At 32.6% G+C, this 18344-nt stretch overlaps 1 protein-coding gene across 1 annotated transcript in view; it reads left to right on the top strand.

Moving 5' to 3' along the window:
- Positions 1 to 2312: 2312 nt before the first annotated feature.
- Positions 2313 to 18344, top strand: part of TRIADDRAFT_21225 (uncharacterized protein) — a gene marked incomplete at both ends in the record, with an annotated part of 23897 nt that continues 7865 nt past the window's right edge. The window contains 3 exons of the mRNA XM_002110024.1: positions 2313 to 2727; positions 11191 to 11215; positions 13766 to 14239. Coding sequence (XP_002110060.1) covers positions 2313 to 2727; positions 11191 to 11215; positions 13766 to 14239 — 914 coding nt within the window. The remainder of the gene's footprint in view (positions 2728 to 11190; positions 11216 to 13765; positions 14240 to 18344) is intronic.

The following is an 18344-nucleotide window of genomic DNA, read 5'->3' as shown; positions in this document are numbered from 1 at the left end:
TATTAGCAGATCAGACCAAATAGCGCTATTACTCTATCCTATCATTGATTGCCGCATTAGTCAATAACAACCATGTAGATAGCTAATGCAACACTCCATTCAACGGTGGTTTGTACAAGACTTATATTTAGTAATGCTCGTTTATTATTGATAAAATAATAAAAGTTTTACAATGAAACGTAAGAATAGGCGACTCTCTTACTATCGTAACTTACTTTAACAATATCACCTATTCTATCGAGCAACTTCCATTGACATTAGATAATAAAATTTTACAATACAGCAGCAGAAATGAAATCATCGAAGCAAGTTATAATTTCCGTGTTTATCAACTTCGTCTATACAAGGTAATTGTTCGGTATTTAAAATTACGAGAAAGATCCATCTGTGAAGAAAAGCATTTCTATTAATAGTTATTAATAACTGTAGAAATTTACAATCGCATTTATTTACCAAGCAGAGCTGATTGCAGAGCTTTAAATTTCTGCGTTTATGAGTTAGAATATATTTTTCTTTCTAAAACTTGCAACAAGATTCATCCTTAAATATACAAATCGGGAAGACTTCAATCGTCGATACTATCAAGATCTTAACAGGACTCTTATCTGTAATCTAGAATATTAATTACAACTGGTATCAGACGACGTTCTTTACCTCTGTCTCATATGCGTGCTTCCATAGAAACACACGTACATGTATTGACTAACTGTAGTTGCGATGGTAGTGTTAACGTCTTATAACATTTAATATCCGTATTACGTGAGGAAAAACCCTATAAATACTCTTTTTGTGATAACTCGTTCCACTATTTATTTCTTTTAATATCATTTTCATATAAAGTTAAACAGTAGTAAGGATACTGTATATAAGCTCCCAGTTTATGTTAATATGCAGAAACGTTACTAAAGCAGAGGTTCCTAGCAATACAAATTCATAGAATAATTTCATTACAATATATATCCATAATAGTCATACCATTATGTTAAGCATATAGAAACGCACCATCTACATCTATATGTTTATACTGTATATCTTGTATATTTATATATAAAGCATACTACAAGTATTTAGATCATGTTATCTAGGAACAACGCAGTCATTGTTATTATGCATTGTGCAGCAACATGGAGAACTCTCATAGCATTACAACTACCATCGAGGGATTCCAAGCTTGCGAATTAGTAGCGACTTGTTATATCTTATTAGAGTTATTTCAGGAATATTTTAAGCACCATGTATCACCGATGGGAACTAATTTAATAGCTAGACGATTATTACAAGATTCGATTAAACTACAGCAACTATTACTTGATAACATAGAGGATGGTAGATTAGCTAATAACTTGAAGAGTTTGCTCCGTAATATGGCAGACCATTGCCGATTTTTGTATCAATGCTTTTATCCGTACAACCAAAAGGTTACAGAGATAGTTGATAAAATTTTGAAAATTTCCTTCTCAATAGCTGCTACTGTCGTTAGTAAGATATCTGCTGAAGAGGCTATAAAGCTTTATTCTTATATTAGCGAAATACCTACTATACACTTGTACAAGAATTCATCTTTACTTCCACCATTTATTTTTCGTGAATATAACAATATAGCGTCTAATTCAGCTTTATTACATATCAATAATGAAAATAACTGGAAATTTAGCGGTCAATTATCGGAACATGATCCGGCTACTCCAAATTATCAAGTTTCAAATAATGTACAAACCTCAAGTAGTTCTATCTCCACATCGATTAATTCTACTGATTCTATTAAAGCAAACGAAATTGTAATGATACCTACACTTTCTGATAGCCTACTTGCTATTCCATCTAATGCTGATAATGAAAGTAATAAAGCGTCATCATCATATTCTCGAAGAAAGCTAAATGGACATCCAAACAAGAAGAGAAATTTATCAAAGATAAAGCAACTCACGAATTTTAGTATCGATACCATACTACAAGGATCCAAGAATTGCCTACAATTACATTTTATTGACGAAGGTGATTATAATGCCTGCTCAACTAACATAAATAATGACAATGTAGCTTCGACTGTTATCGATAGTGCAGTTCAGGAAAGATCTAATATTTGTCAAAGGAAATGTTTAGAAAATGATTTATTGCATAATTTTAAAAGGCAAGAGGAAAATCTTCAAAATGATCAACCTATTTCACATTTACCACAAAATGTTAATTCTTCGAACGTCGAAGAAAATAAAAATAATGTACAGAAAATCGATGTCAATATTGAAGATAACTATCGCATAAATACGAAAACTATAAATATACCTCAAGAAGATGAAGCTAATTTATTGCATTATCGGTGTCAACGCTGCGATAAAACCTTCCAGCGAGCGTACAGTCTCAAAAGACATCAAAGAATTCATACAGGAGAGAAACCGTACACGTGTAATATCTGTCAAAAGTCATTTACGCAATCTTTCCATTTGAAAATCCATAAGCGTATTCACAATGGCGATTTACGATATACTTGTGATATATGCGGGAAAAAATTTATTCAAAACAATGATCTTAAGAAACATCGAAGAACTCATACAGGAGAAAAACCTTATCGTTGTAAAACTTGCTCAAAATGTTTTACGGATTCAAGTCAGCTTAGGAAACATGAACGTGTCCATTCCGGACATAAACCGTATTCTTGCGATCTTTGCGGTAAGTCATTTTCGCAATCAGGCACCCTAATGAAACATAAGAATATTCATAAAAAAATTTGTAATCATTAACTGCATTACAAAAAAAGTGAATAGTCGCAACCAGTTAGACACTACTTTTATCATTATACTTGAAAATTTAACTAAAAATGTGCGAAATTCTACCACTCTAGCGCTTGACTTGTAACCCTTATAAATGTCTAGTAAGGCCTTTAGTGTGAAGATAAAGTATATATATACATAAATCTGCATATCTAACCTGCATTAATGACATTAATTCTGTACCATACCATTAAAAGCCTTAACAGCCAAGGCTAAATGTACTTATATCTGCTTGCTATATTTATTTCATAATCAATATACGCGTACTAAATGATTCTTGTTCACCGCTGCAGACAATTTTCATCTTTTATTTAAACAATATTTAATACTAAATAAGTTATTCCAATAACCCTTTCTGAAATATGTCTAAATTGAATAGGCATAGTTAATTTTTTGGCGATTGTTATAAGAAATGCGTAACCGCGTAAATATTTCTTCGTATCTGATACCTTTAACAGTTTAAATATGAAGACTAATAAACAAAACGCGCATATTAAAATTCTATAGTTATAATACTGTTAATAAGTGACATCTAAGCGTATCTTAACAGATATATGTCGATAGAAGTAACGGTCGCAAAAGTAAACTTCTTCCCTAGCCCTTTCCTTCTATTGCTACGTAGTAATAACAATTGCCTATCGATGCACGTCGTAACGCACTTTTATTTTATGGCCATTTGCACTACTTCGGTTTTTTTCGTGCTATATTGAAGGAAAGTTAAAAATGAGGTTTTAATTACTATAGTAGTTAACCTCTAAAGCCTTGGGCTTTACTACTGAGGAGATGGTAACCTTAACGCCCATATTACCGCATAAAATAAATTTTGACATACGTATTTGTAGAAGCAATACTATCTGAATCAAAAAATTTGCACGGTTTTCTTACTCAATACTGTCCTAATATTGCAAGGTCTAGGAATGATATAACTGTAAACCGCTATATATATATATATAAACCGATATACAATAACTAATTTGATATGATAGAATTATTAAGTATGCTTCTTCATAAAGAACAAATTTAATCTAAGAAAGCCGTAGGTTGAGTACTCTTTAAACTCTATATAAGAGAATAAATTGAAAGTTCAACAATTATCATTGAAAAGATTCTATGCTTTTCTAATAATACCTAACTTCGATGAAAACTAAGTATATATATATATCACTTTCAGTTTATTAAAATCTATACCTACCGGTCTCTTTATTGTTTAAATCTTAAATCTGTCCATATACTTATTGTACTATACAGTACACTAAAGGAGAGCTGTCTAGACAATAGTATATGTACTGTACAGTACATACATTGTGGCTTTATAGATACTGAAACGGAATATCGCTTGAATGTTATAGTTACTAATCTATAAATGGGTTACTTTCACTGCTACACGCCAGTATCTATGTGGTCACAAATGGAGTGGATACATAGTTTTTTCAATAACGTATAAATATTTATTTGCAATGAATCTTAAAATTGCGTTGAGATCGTTATAAATTATCGAGGGTATGTAGTTTAGTAGTGCAACACTATATAGAAATTTGGCCTCTCGGTCAAACTGTGAGTAATTATGCTAATAAAAATTATTATTTAAGATTATTCGTATATCAAATTTTTAGATTTGATGTCTAATCGTCATGACGCTGATATAAAGGAAATTTGAAATATTAAAAATACTATATTCATAATGTATATGAATAATGTAATATGATAAATTAGTTCATGAAATAAAATATACTTCATTGACGGTTTTTGTGTTAGCAAACTGATATTTCTCATATGAATCAGTTGTTAAGCAATATTTCTTGAGGGTTTTTATCATAGTGAGTCTACCGCACTAAAGAAATGTTAGCAGAGCTGCATATACATTCGTGCTTCAAATTAGAATGTAGTATTTATTACTTTTTCAACAGTATATTATTAAATATAATTTAAGCATTTTAAATTACATCGTCATTACTATCTAAAGCAAAATCTTGCCTATTGGAGATAATAATTGATTTGGTTCTATGATCAGTAAACGTGAAAATATGTAACATTTATTATATTTTACTAGCATACAAACGGGAAATAGTACTCTGAATTCGGTAAATAAGGTCAGTGATCATCATTTCATTAAGAAGGAGGGGATTTTAACACTGAGTAACAAGGATATTATTAAAATGATTATTTTACCTGAATAGTAAATTTTTGTACTAAATAAACTACATTGGCCTGCACAGGGCATTAATTTAAGGCGAAATTGACATAAATAGGAAAGTAGATATATTTCAATTGTAATTCAGGAATAATTTCAAATAAAGAGTTTCTTAATGTCTTATATGTTTAAATACCTCTAACGCACATATAGCTACGAAAATAGCGGAATAAAAAATTCACGAATCAACACATGTGTACTTACAATTTTAAGTTTAAACTGATATGGAATATAAGGTGGCAATAGATAGCTGCTTTATGCATGTCCAGTACTAACTCTTAATATTGATATTTCTTTGGATTCATTACTAGACTAGAACTTGTTTATTTGAACATGTTTTAACATGGCAATGAAAAGCGAATCGATGAAATTCAATCCTAATATAGTATTTTTTTTTTTAATTTATTAATTAGCGATATTTTAATTTATTTTTGTGCCTTACTTTCTTGCTTGATTATCTTTGCTTCGCTGGTAAGAAGATATATAACTATACTGTTCGCGACTCTTACATTTTATCAAATAACAAAAATCTCACGTCATCATCGCTTTAAACTTTAGTTTTTTCTTACTTCTGCATTGTAAAGCAGATAATAAACCTTTCAATTACATGGTAGACATACTATAGCAATAAATATAACGTAACTCTAGGTTATGATAGGTACGTAATGCAGGCGCAAGCATGGCATTTAACTCATTTAAGAATTATGTACCAGTGCATTTATCTGATAGCATTCGACGATTGCAAATACCTTTATGAGCTCGGACACCGAATTAAATTTATCTGTGAGTGGGCACAATGCAAATGATTCAATCTTGTTGACTAGATTACAAATCGATGCATTTTATATAGTTATGTTCATTTACATTCTTGAAAAAGGAGGCTGCTCTAATGTTAGATTTCCCTTCAATCTTTATTCGAATGTTCCCTTTATGTATTCGTATTCATTTATCATTACATTAGTATCAATATGTTTTTATCTCTGTATAGCAGACAGCGTTCACTTACACCGAAAACTTTTCAGCCTAGTGCATCTGCTTTGACTCTTTCACATGTAGTTAACAAACTGTAGTTATCTTATTTTCGTTGTACATACGCATATTTATGTGCACATTGCAAATTTTGAATTAAGCTGTATTCAACAGCATAAATTATTGTATGCGTCTTGACTCAAGATGCCGCTGAAAACTCTATAATCAGATTATCCTTAACCATTATATATATATATATATGTTAACATAACATATATATAATTTTCAATACGACGCTGGGCATTTTTTCAATGATGTCGTATATTTCAATAAACGTCCTCGTATCATGTCCAAATTATCCAAATGTTATCCTCTGAATTATAGTTCATTAAGTTCTCTCGATCATAGTAAAAGTCTTTGATGATTAATAAGAATGTAAAATCTTCTTTAAAAGCTCTATTTATGGGTGTTTTACTTCATAAGATCTTATCTTTTAAGTCACAAATTGGGTCATTATGTATTCAGATTTGTCTAAATTGACAGCCTAAATATTTTCTCGATGTATCATAAACTTATGCGATAGATATATCAATTCAAAATGAATATAAAACATTTAGCAAGTGCTGCATCATGAGTACAAATAAGTGTTCTATTGATAATATTTATGGTTTTTCTTTGATGGATTCATCTAATAAATTTATAGCATATAACTGTTATGACGGTTTTTTTATTAGCATTTGCCATGGTAATGCATTATACAGTATCAGGCGCCTAGCTAGTCGATATCAGGAGATATGTATTTGCTTCCCTAAGTCACTAAACTATCAGCCAATATCAAAGATTTATAAAATGTAGTCCATAATTGATAGGTGTCAACTTCGAATCATTAGTGATAGTTATTAGTACCCTATTTGTAGCACTATACTGGCTAACATTAAGTTATACTATCTGTAGAGCGTGCAGAACAGCGACCAGTATTTACACATATAGGAAAGGGCACCAGTTGTGGCTAGTACATGGAAAGTATATAACGATAAAGCTATATAAAATACAGAGATGATATCTTGGTACACAATTCATAATTATCAGATGAAATATTTGATGTTGTCATCTTAATTTCATAAATGGGTGCAGCAGGTATATAAACTTATTGTTAACTTTGATCACTGACCACATCTTCATTATTACTACCAATATTCAAGACAAAGTTTCCTATACTTCTAATATCTGTAGTAATTACTGTATAAAACTATTTGCTCATTGCGTCACAATCACTTCTGGAATTTCAAAAATGAGTACTAGCATTATGAAGTCTGTATTACTTGCCAAAAACTACGATGCGACTTGATACACGATTCATAGGTTTTAAATATTTATGTTTATGTATTCCTAGATTAACAGTATACGAGTTTATATAATAAAAAATAGCCACTGAACAAATGCTTGAGTCTGGCTGATACTCTCTATTATTGATAACCCACAGTTAGATGTACAAGATTGACTAGTATCATATCAAGAGAAACATATAAGTCAAAATTATCATTTATAGTATCATCAGTACTGGCGCTAGTTAACTACTTGCGACTATAACAACTTATTACCCGCAACACCCAGTTAGATGTGTGAGATCAGCTAGACAGTATAAGAAGTGATAATATGTCATAATCCTCATTTGTAGTATCCATGGTAGGGTTAATTGATTTATTCTGATCACATTGCGCATCGATTTATACGTACTGTTTAACGCACATTAGCAGTAATTAAGTGTACGCGTATAATCATCGATGCCCTAATAAATGAATTTATGATGAATACTGCAACAATTGACGTTCCAATATTATCAAAATTAGCTTTCAATTTTTTCAGTGAGAGCGCCATAACAGCCAAATTACTACGGTCAATCAATCAATCGGTTACTGTTGAGGATAAGTTATCTGGAGAATTTATAATAACTAATTTATTATGTGTTAACTTGTATAATGGTCCAAAATTGACGTACAGTCCGTAATTATTGTCGAGATGTATTGAGAAATAGTAACTCTATGGTAATTGCTAATGCTGTTGATTGGCTTCTCTTGCAAGACTTGCTCATCGGTTTTAGTTACTATTTTGTAGCACTTGCCTGTAGAATTACGCCTTCATACGATTGACTAAAATATATCGTATAGTAAATTTGGCAGTCCACTATGGTGAACGTTATGGTATACTAGAAGTGTATATTGCATCTTATGTATGCGTATAATGAATGAAATTTTTCTCGATCGATTGAAGCGGACATTGCCGCTGCGAAAGCAACCTAGTAGTGCAGTAGATTCGCATGAATTTTATCCAATTATTCCAAAGGCAAAGTATAACGCTAATACTACACTGTCAAGCGAAATTATGATACAATAAAATTAGTCTTCAATAAATAAAATTAAATTAATTACTGCATTAATGTTTAAATACCCTATTTTGAGAGTGAGAAGAGTGTGACGCGCAGGATGGTGTCAGCGAGCTGAAACGTCAAAGCCATGAACACATTCAACTAGTACGTACTCGTTCATACAGAAACCGTTTACAGTAGATATCTACAGTACAGACTATAATACAGTACTGTACTGTGGAACACTGACGTTTCTTACTACGATATCTGGTACTGTACTGTACAGTAGGCCCAGCCATAATAACCCCGATTACTCAGATACTGTACAGTACAGTGTACACGTGTCAAGTACAGTATAGGGATATCTTCAAGCATTATACGATACCGGTACAGTACCAGTAGAGTAGAGTAACAGTTTACTACTGTAATAGGCCAGTGAGTGAGTGTACGTATTACACTCTCTACGACACTTCACTCAAGAGTAATTTGAGCAATCGAAAGCATGGCTGCATGCTGTAATGTACAGTACTGTACTGGGAGTCCATCAAGAATAATTTTCAAAATCAAATTTCCCAGCTGCATTGGCCAACTCGGTACTTGATTTGCTACTACTAAACAAATGTTACCTGCTGGTGAAGGTTTTACTATGTGTAATTGATCGAATTGTTGTTATGTACTGATTTACAGCAACGGCCTGCACATTTGTTCCACTGAACAGCGACTTTCAGTCCCGAATTTTTCTCTTATTTACTGTACTAAGAAACCTCTATGACTGTACCATGGACAGCTAGAAAGGACTACTTGAACAAGTCCATGTCCCGAATTTTTCTCTTATTTACTGTACTAAGAAACCTCTATAACTGTACCAATGACTGTAGTTTGTCTAGCAATGAAGTTAGCTACATTCAATCACCAAGGCCTAAATTGGGATCAAGTTGATCCTTGGGCTAACAATTCATTGAAGTTAACTTCCAACGCGATTCTAATCAAGTACCCATTTGATCAGCAAAATTGTTGCTTTCAGACGCCCATCAAACTTTCGACTGTGTCGTAGAAATGGAATAAATTTTTGGGAAAAAGTACTGTACTATACTGTATAACACTGTAATAGAGTCTGGTCCAACGGCATGCAGTCTCTTGGACAGCATTGTGTAATTTTTTCTTTAAAATCAAGATAAATAATCAAACAAACAACAATGATAATTAATAATATAAGCGGACTTTTTTTATTCAGAAATATCGGTAACTCAACACTATTCTTTTAGGTTAGTTAACCCCTTAACTTTATCTTTTTACCTTACTACGTATGTCATCGGTATGTGTAGTATCATGGACTACTAAATTTGTAGAGTGCTGTACACTAGTACCATCCATGGACTACTAAATTTCATGCCACATTCATGGAGGTAAATAAACAAGTACATAAAATTACAAATGGAGATTGCGAACTTCCAATCATACACTAATTAATGATTAATGTATATATGTATACGTTCTAGCAACTGCAGTCTACAGAGTCCTAGATACCGTATAGAGCTTAATTAAGTTTATTAATTCATCACTGGCAAAGTGAGCGGTGACATTTTGGAAAAGAACAGTCAGTCTACTTATTACATGATTACAGTATTACAGCGTACCGTACAGTTGGTCAGTGACTACTCCACTCAGTGTCCAGTGTACTGTACTGTATAGTACACTGAGTACAGTAATCTATGCTACGTAAACTACTGCACCGCACTGCTGCATTTGCGAAGCAAAATACAGTACTGTATAATAAATAGAAGTACAGTTGTGGTGAGGATCTTTAATCTTTTATTTTACCTTTACGGTTTCATCTCGCTCTCTTCACGACAAGAGTACTTTACTTGGTAAGAAAGTAATCGATCGGTCGAACAAAAGAATGGAGTATTTCATTTTTAAACAGTGGTTATCCAATATCCGTAACGCATTTTTACTTTCTACATTTCAAAGAAATCAGGCTAACAAAAAATATCCATCAAGCGCATAACATTGCTGCAGACCTGCTTGGCCCTCCTAGCGCTAAGAGCTCCCGTTGACCTAGTACTTTACCGAGCGCGAGACGGTAAACACTGAACACCGCCATGATTGGTTACTTAACTTTCACACATATGACAGTCCTCTTCATACGTAGTTTTTTTAACTCAAGGACTGCACCTAAAAAGGAATCCTCCTCTTTTTCTTTGACTACTGTAATCTCTTATTAAATCAATCAATCCCAAGATTGGACGGGTTTCAAGCCCAGCCCAGCCAGTTCCCTCCTACTGCTTATTCTAATTATTTACGAAAAAATCTCCCACATTTTCCGCAGCGATTCTGAGCTAGAGAGAATACAGTACTGTATGTCTCTGCAAGAGTCCTTGATAGAAGAATAGCATTACAGTACTGTAATAACATCCAGTTAGTTTGTACAGTACAGTACTGTACTGTACTGTACTGTATAGTACTGTACAGTACTGTACATGGACTCGAAGAAGACGTTCTTCTAGTACTGTACTGTACAGTACGGCAGTCATTACCCTAGGGAAATGTTTGGGTCAACAGGGACTCAATATTATACTGTAAAGAGTTATGGACTAGTACTGTACACTGTACAGTACAGTAGAAGACCACATACTGTACTGTAATGTCGGTACAGCTTTTTCTTATAGTGCAGTATAATGTCATACTGCACTGTCTGCACAGTACGTGGTACGAGCCAGGTACAGTAGGAGGCCATCACCAGTCGACTCGACTACTACAGTACTGTACTGTACACATTTTTCTTTTTACCTTTTTCCTTTTGTTTGACTACAGTATTGTACAATACGCGCATCGTTACGCAGTGTCTCGAGGGCGTGTACCTTTTAACCATCCCGTGACACTTCTTGGGCGTACAGTACAGTGTACAGAGTGTATTGTACTGTACAGTACAGTTTTCCTGAGTTATTGGCATTCTTATAGCAGGCGTTACTATTCTAGGTTACTTAATTTTTCTCCGTTCCTCTAGACATTCGTACGCAGGGATCATTTTCCCTTTTTCTCTCGGAGGTAAAGTGTTTTCGCATTCTTAGAGCCGATGAAAATCATTTTTCATCTGCTATATTTTGTCCAAAATTAACCAATTCCCTTTCTTGACAGGCGTTGTGGCACTAGAAGTAAATTTTTGGATAACTACACCACCCTGTAAAAGGTGTCCTGACAAATCCAGTCGTGCGAGTTGCGCGAAATTATAGTATACATTCAAATATTTTTTTTCTTGTATTTGATAAAATACGTATCCTTTCGATACTTTCAATACTTCTTGGAATATCCAGCCGGTAATCGACAATTGACAACGGTGCCGATATTTTTACAGGTATTTCAACATAGATTAAAGTTAAACTAGCTAGCTAACTTGATTAAAAAAAATAAATATTATAACTGGCCTTAACTCAGAAGAAAAGTAAGCACCAAAGCTTCTCTTGATGAAATCCTCACGATAACTTTCAACTTACGAGGAGTTGAGTACTTAGTAGTGTAAAAATATATACTTTGACGTAGTGATACACAACTAATATTCATCCATTATGTATCGTACTTTAGACGTATTTCTTACCTAAAATACCATTATGCAGTGTACGGTATTTTGACAAAAATTAAAAACTGACTTCTAAACAGTATAAAAAAAAAGATCTGAAAAAAAAAATAGAAACAAACTTCGACCAAAAACGCACTGTAGTACAGTACAGTAAAAAAACTAGTGCAATGCCTTAGCGTTGCGTACGGTACTGTGGGTACAGTACAGTATACTACAGTACATACTGAATATAGAGGTCTACTGTACATTTCGTAATTTTCATACTGTACAGTACACTGTAGTGGCAAAGATTTCTCATACTGTACAAGCAAGCCCGTAACAGCCCTGACTCACGGTACAGTACGTACGTTCAATCTGGAGATCAACGTGTGCGACCTACGACCTCACTACATTATTATACACAATACAATATAATGGGTAGATGGACACATGACCGACTACTCGTGAGAACACCCGTAGGCATCAACCACAGATCACTTTGATACATTTTACTGTACTGAGTAGATACAACATAAAGTATTACTGTACAGCGTACAGTACCGTACCATGCTGTCGATGAAACTTGAATATTCGAATCAAATTTTGCGCTTTTATAAACTATGATTTGAAATAGATTTACAGTTAGTAAAGTAGCTTGAAGGAAGCAAACTTTTTACACTTGACTGTCAAATAGAGCGCTAAATTACTCAAATAATACTACTACTGTATACCGAGGAATTGAATCTATGTATTCTATACTGTACCAAGAATATAGGGAACTTCAATATTTTTGCAGTTTAATCTGTAATATACGCGTATGTACAGTACATACGGTATACCATTCAATTAACATCTTGATGATCCCACTTTGTTTATACTGTATGTACCATAGGCTTATTTTTTATCACATTGTTTCTTAATTTCACTATTTCAAATATAAAAGATGTATATTTTAAAACATATTTTGTTTGTACTTACTGTAGATTCGATACTCGACACGTAAAAACAAAATAAGTACGCCTCTGAACATCAGCGATTCGTAAGAAACGAAACGATACAATCGTAACGGATTACAAATCGTCTGACTCACGACTTTGCCTTCCGTCCACTGGAACATATATCTTGCGTAATTTTATGTAATTAGCTAATAAACGAATCCAAGTTGGTAATAGAATCTATCCTTCTCTTTACTACATCGCCCATCGTGAAGCTTGACCTTTTTAAAAGTATTACCGTTGGTTCAAGATCAGTTCAAAAAGCTAAAACGAACGTCAAAGTGACAATCATTTATTATTACTTGCAGCTACTGGTAGATCTTTCAAAGGTAAAAGAGCCGACGCATATATCAAATCATTTTCATTGTAAGTAACTGTATGGGCACTTTATGAAATGGCAGGAAGTTACATGGGACCCACTTTTCTCAGCAATTATAATGCGGCAATCGGAGCTCTTCATGAGAACTCTCACTATCGAGATGGCTTGGAAAGCACCGGTAAACCCAATCACGTAGCGGTTAAATCAGATGCTAGTAAAGCAGTTAGTCCATTGCCATTTTCTGTCGATCGAATCCTTCATAATTTGGGTAGTGTTCACGATAAAACACTGATAAAATATCAAGGAGGTGGTAATCTTTGCCACCAATATCCTCAAAAGAATTTTGCCATCCAGCCGTTAATGAATACCTTTGGTGTTAATTTCAAGTTAGGTATGTCAGGATATTTTGGTTGTTTACCGTTTGACTACCTCTTTTGCAATCGAATGTACATGCCTGCGTCACCAGGTGCCATTATTGCCAATCCCGTGAACCCTGTTGAACATCATAAAGAAACTGCTTCGCCAGTTATCCAACCGGTGACTGCTACAAAAATTTCTGACAATGACAAGCCTGTAAACGACAAAACATGGTCAGACGATAGTATTACCAAACGCCTTGGTACCCGTAGTTCTGGTACTAATATTACTGGAACTCATTATTGTAAAATCTGCAATAAAGCTTTTGATCGTTATCACTGCCTAACTCGTCATATGAGGATTCATACTGGTGAAAGACCTTACAAGTGTGATATTTGCACAAAAGCTTTCACCCAACCTTATCATTTGACTATCCATAGAAGAATTCATACTGGAGATCTGAGACATAAATGTGATGTTTGCAACAAAAGATTCGTGCAAGCCAATGACCTGAAAAAGCATTATAGGATACACTCAGGTGAAAAGCCGTATTCATGTTCTGATTGCGGTAAACGATTTACAGACTCCAGTCAACTAAGAAAACATGAACGAATTCATTCCGGAGAGAAGCCGTATAAGTGTTTAGTGTGCGGTAAATCATTTACTCAGTCGGGAGCTTTAACTAAGCATAAAATAATACATAGAAATGCCACGAATTAGTACTACATTGCCAGTCTAATATTTTACTGAAACTTGATAATCTCTGACGGATTCTTATGTAATCATAGGGATTGCAATATTTCAATGAGACAAATTCTGGGTATTTCCTTGCAGTAGTTAACTGCAACTATAGTACTTGTTGACTATTACGTAACGTTTATTTACGAATTTTAGATTTTAAAGTCATCGCGCTCTGCGTGAGTTATGTTTCCCATAAAGTATTACCTAATAGCCAAGGCTATGTAATACAGGGAGTAAATTTCGAGTGAGTAATAAGTTTATCGGGCGTCCGGTGATAAATTATGGTGATACTCTCGCTTTAATAATATTGTCTTGAAGTTTTCTAGATATAGTAGCTAGTGCTTCAAGTTATGAAGCAATGGTATTGCAGACTTCATCTCAAGTAGTAACAACTTGATTAAAGTATTACTGCTAAAGAGTGTTTCTACACTTACTACCATGCGGTAAATGTTACTTTGTGACTTGTTTCTTATACGCGTATATCTAAATATTTGATATACTGTAGATGTTGTAGTTAGGGTTACCTAAATTTTTAAACTATCTTTCTTAAAGCATTAATAAAGTAGCTCTAATTCGTGATAAGCGATACTAAAATTACCTGGCAGGTGATTCAATTAAATACGCATGTACGTATGATCAATAACTAAGTTTCAAGGTATTTATGGCCATAAATTTTCAACGTAATCAATACAAAATTTTAGTTTTATCGAATGTAATAAATATTAAACACGAAATGAGTATCGATAGTACTGCACTTGAATTACTATTAGCTACATTAAAAGTTGAAAATAATAGATTCTTAGTATTGAATGTGGTTTATAATAGATTTACAAAGAGCGTTCTCTAATATTTATTGTTGTAGCTTTTATGCTATAGCTGGAATTTATAGAAGCACCTAGAACAGATGGTTCTTATAATTTGATAATGTAATGCCATTCAAGTACCGTAGAATATAAGCTTGTATAACTGATGTGGTGCATTATTATAGATTACGAAACCTATGGATAATCCATGGCACCACAGTCTCACAATATAATTCTCTATCTGGATTTAACTACTATAGGTTTACAAGTTCAGAAGCAGACAGTTTGTTACTACCATAAATAATTTAGTACTGCCTTAACTTTCATAACAGCTTCTAATAATAACAAGGGCTTGAAATGGCTAGGGATAAGAGTTGATAACTCAAAGCTTATTTCACTACAGTATCGTATTGTAAAAAAACTTGTGTGCTTTGTATGCAAAATTGTCATCTTTATTTCATAAGTTATCAGAAAACGAGGAAATCATCCTTAAAAGTAGATATCAAATGGTATTCCGGCGTCGAGATCAAATAGCTTATCAAATTGTACTTTACTCATCTTTGTGCCCTTAATTATTCCCCGTAACCCTTTGAAAATTGAATACTTTAATGAAATAGGTTTTAACACCATCATTTATTTAATCGATTTAACCTTACCTATAATCGTAGAAACAAGTTAAGATGTTCGCATACGAGTAAACGTGAAGAGTGGTTTCTCTTACCTCTTACATGGCTTACAAGTGAAATGACTAGTATTGTGATCATGTTACTATTACAACTACATAAATAGCGAATACCATATGATCACAGTTTTAAATAATTCACCCTAAGATTTCCAAAATAGATACTTGTATTGAACTATTACACTGAATTCTCTGATGTTACTAATTCTATATATTATTTGTTGTCATTTTCAACATGTTCTCAAATCTGAATTACTATTAATAGTTTTCAGCTCAAACAAATACAGTAAAATCGAATCAAGGATTCTAATTTAAATTCTTATACGAGTATTACAGTATATAAAACAGATAAGAACTAAGATTTTTATAAGACACCCCACCCCTACCACGTTCACTTACCGTAAAATGTTAAATTACATTTGAAATATGCGTATGCACACATTCCTATGGCAAAAGATATCTAGAATACATCTGTTGTAGAAGAAGATAGTGTAAAAGATATAGCGCAAGGATTGTGACGAGTTATTAGCTATTACAAAGAAATTTGATTTATAATGTATTTATTATAAAGAATGATATACTAAATTAGGTAATGAATAACTGTAGTGTAGTCTTCAAAATTAGCTTAAGACTAACGTTATGAGGTTGTGCGATAATATAGGACTTCAAATTGTACGTCAGATTCTAAAATTACGCAAGTTTACATTTGTAAATGATAACCATAATACTTATAATAGTAGCCCCCTCACAACGATACATAAACTAGGCTTTGAAACATTAATAGACACCTAAGTAATTTAGTATTGTGATAAAATTACGGATTAGATTCTAAATTTACTATGATACTTTAATTGAAAGCACTAGTTATTTATAGATCGTACAATAGTAAAATTTAGTTCTGATATTGCGGCTTAATTGTCAAAATGTGATGATATTACTAAAAATAGATCTGTAAGCACTGCATGTAAATCGCAAATTCTGATGTAATAAGTAGTTAGACAATTTTAGATTAAAAGTAGATAATAATTTATACTCTAATAGACGAATCAATTTACTAGTATGTAATAACGTAAGTTTACAAGTACTGTAAGTACAATTCTTGTTAAAATATTTTTAAACGCTTTTATCACCATAACTTATTGTAATTGAAGAAATAATACAATGCTACAAACTTTCGTTACTGCTGTTTAGAAATATATCGCATTATGTACAAGATGACGGAACTGTTAATATCTCTAGCTTGAATTGGCTAATACCAAGCTTTAATAGAATAGTAAATTATGGAAATACAACGTATCGTACGTATTTCTAGTAATATAACCAAAATGAAAATATCTGCTAAAAGATATATATGAGTATTGCTATTATCAAGAGTTTTATAAGGGGTATTACAAAGCCAGTTAAAATAGTACTACTTATTGTTACGTACGTTCCAATCCTAGAATCAATTACTATCTTGCTATTTACGAGATAAGGAATATCAGTTGAATATTGCTTGTATTACTATAGATTTATGAAGATATTTTAAATAGCCATAACGCAACGTTAGAGAAGGCAAGAAGCATCGCAACCACATTTCAGTATCAACTAGAAATAAATAAGTATATGTACAGTTATATATCATTAATATTGATAATATATATGTAATAATGGTATCTTATGATGTTAGTGACAGAATATGTACTTTTATGTCACTGTATAAATCCACCCTGATATTGATAATAGAACTTATCAATTAATTTCGCCTGACAGAAATAGATACGTAAACATGTACCGAAATATGATAGTAGTTATAATGATCTTTGTTATTGCAGAGAATATAAGATCAGTAACAACACTCAATTATATATGCGTACATCTGAAAATATTAAATGTTTAAAATGCTTTAAAGATACGGATAAAACCCAAGTGCCAATCAAAAAATAAATATCTAGTAGATGAAATTTTGGGCTATAGCATATATTCAGGCTTAAATAGAATCTGAAGTGAAAGCATGGTCCATGTAAGATATAGTGTTTTTCAATAAAGATTTTCGCTATATGGTATAACATAACCGAATAACTACAAAATTTTAAAGATACTAATATTAATAAGTGGATAAAATTTTGCCGATATTCAACAGATAATAGTGTCACTGTATCCGTTTGAGTACGAAGTTCAGTATATTTGCAAAATGCCTAGTCAGTTCGCAAACTGCAAAAATATCAAAACACATAAATCAGAGAAACTATCTTTATTCATGCAGTAATGTTACTAAAAAAACAGAGAATCTATATTTCTTTGATGATTATAATAATAATAAACTGATTTAGATAATCAATACATACAAGTATGTAACTTGCAATTACTGAAGTAATTGCCAAACATTTAGAGATACTATTATCAATTATATAGTTATTATTGAATTGATAATGTTCTGATTATGAAAATTATTATTCATTTTTACAAGTTCTCTGATTATAACATTTAGTTTTTGACTTAACGTTAGCCTTAAAGCATTTGTATCGGTTAATAATACAAGATGCATGGCATTTTGCAAACTGACTAGGCATTTCGCGAATTCACTGGATTTCGTAGTTGGATGGTGACATACGATAT

The sequence above is a fragment of the Trichoplax adhaerens genome, genomic scaffold (assembly GCF_000150275.1).
Source record: "Trichoplax adhaerens TRIADscaffold_2 genomic scaffold, whole genome shotgun sequence".
Taxonomy (NCBI): domain Eukaryota; kingdom Metazoa; phylum Placozoa; class Uniplacotomia; order Trichoplacea; family Trichoplacidae; genus Trichoplax; species Trichoplax adhaerens.
Note: the sequence above shows the minus strand (reverse complement) of the source record. Positions and strands in the feature narration are given on the sequence as shown.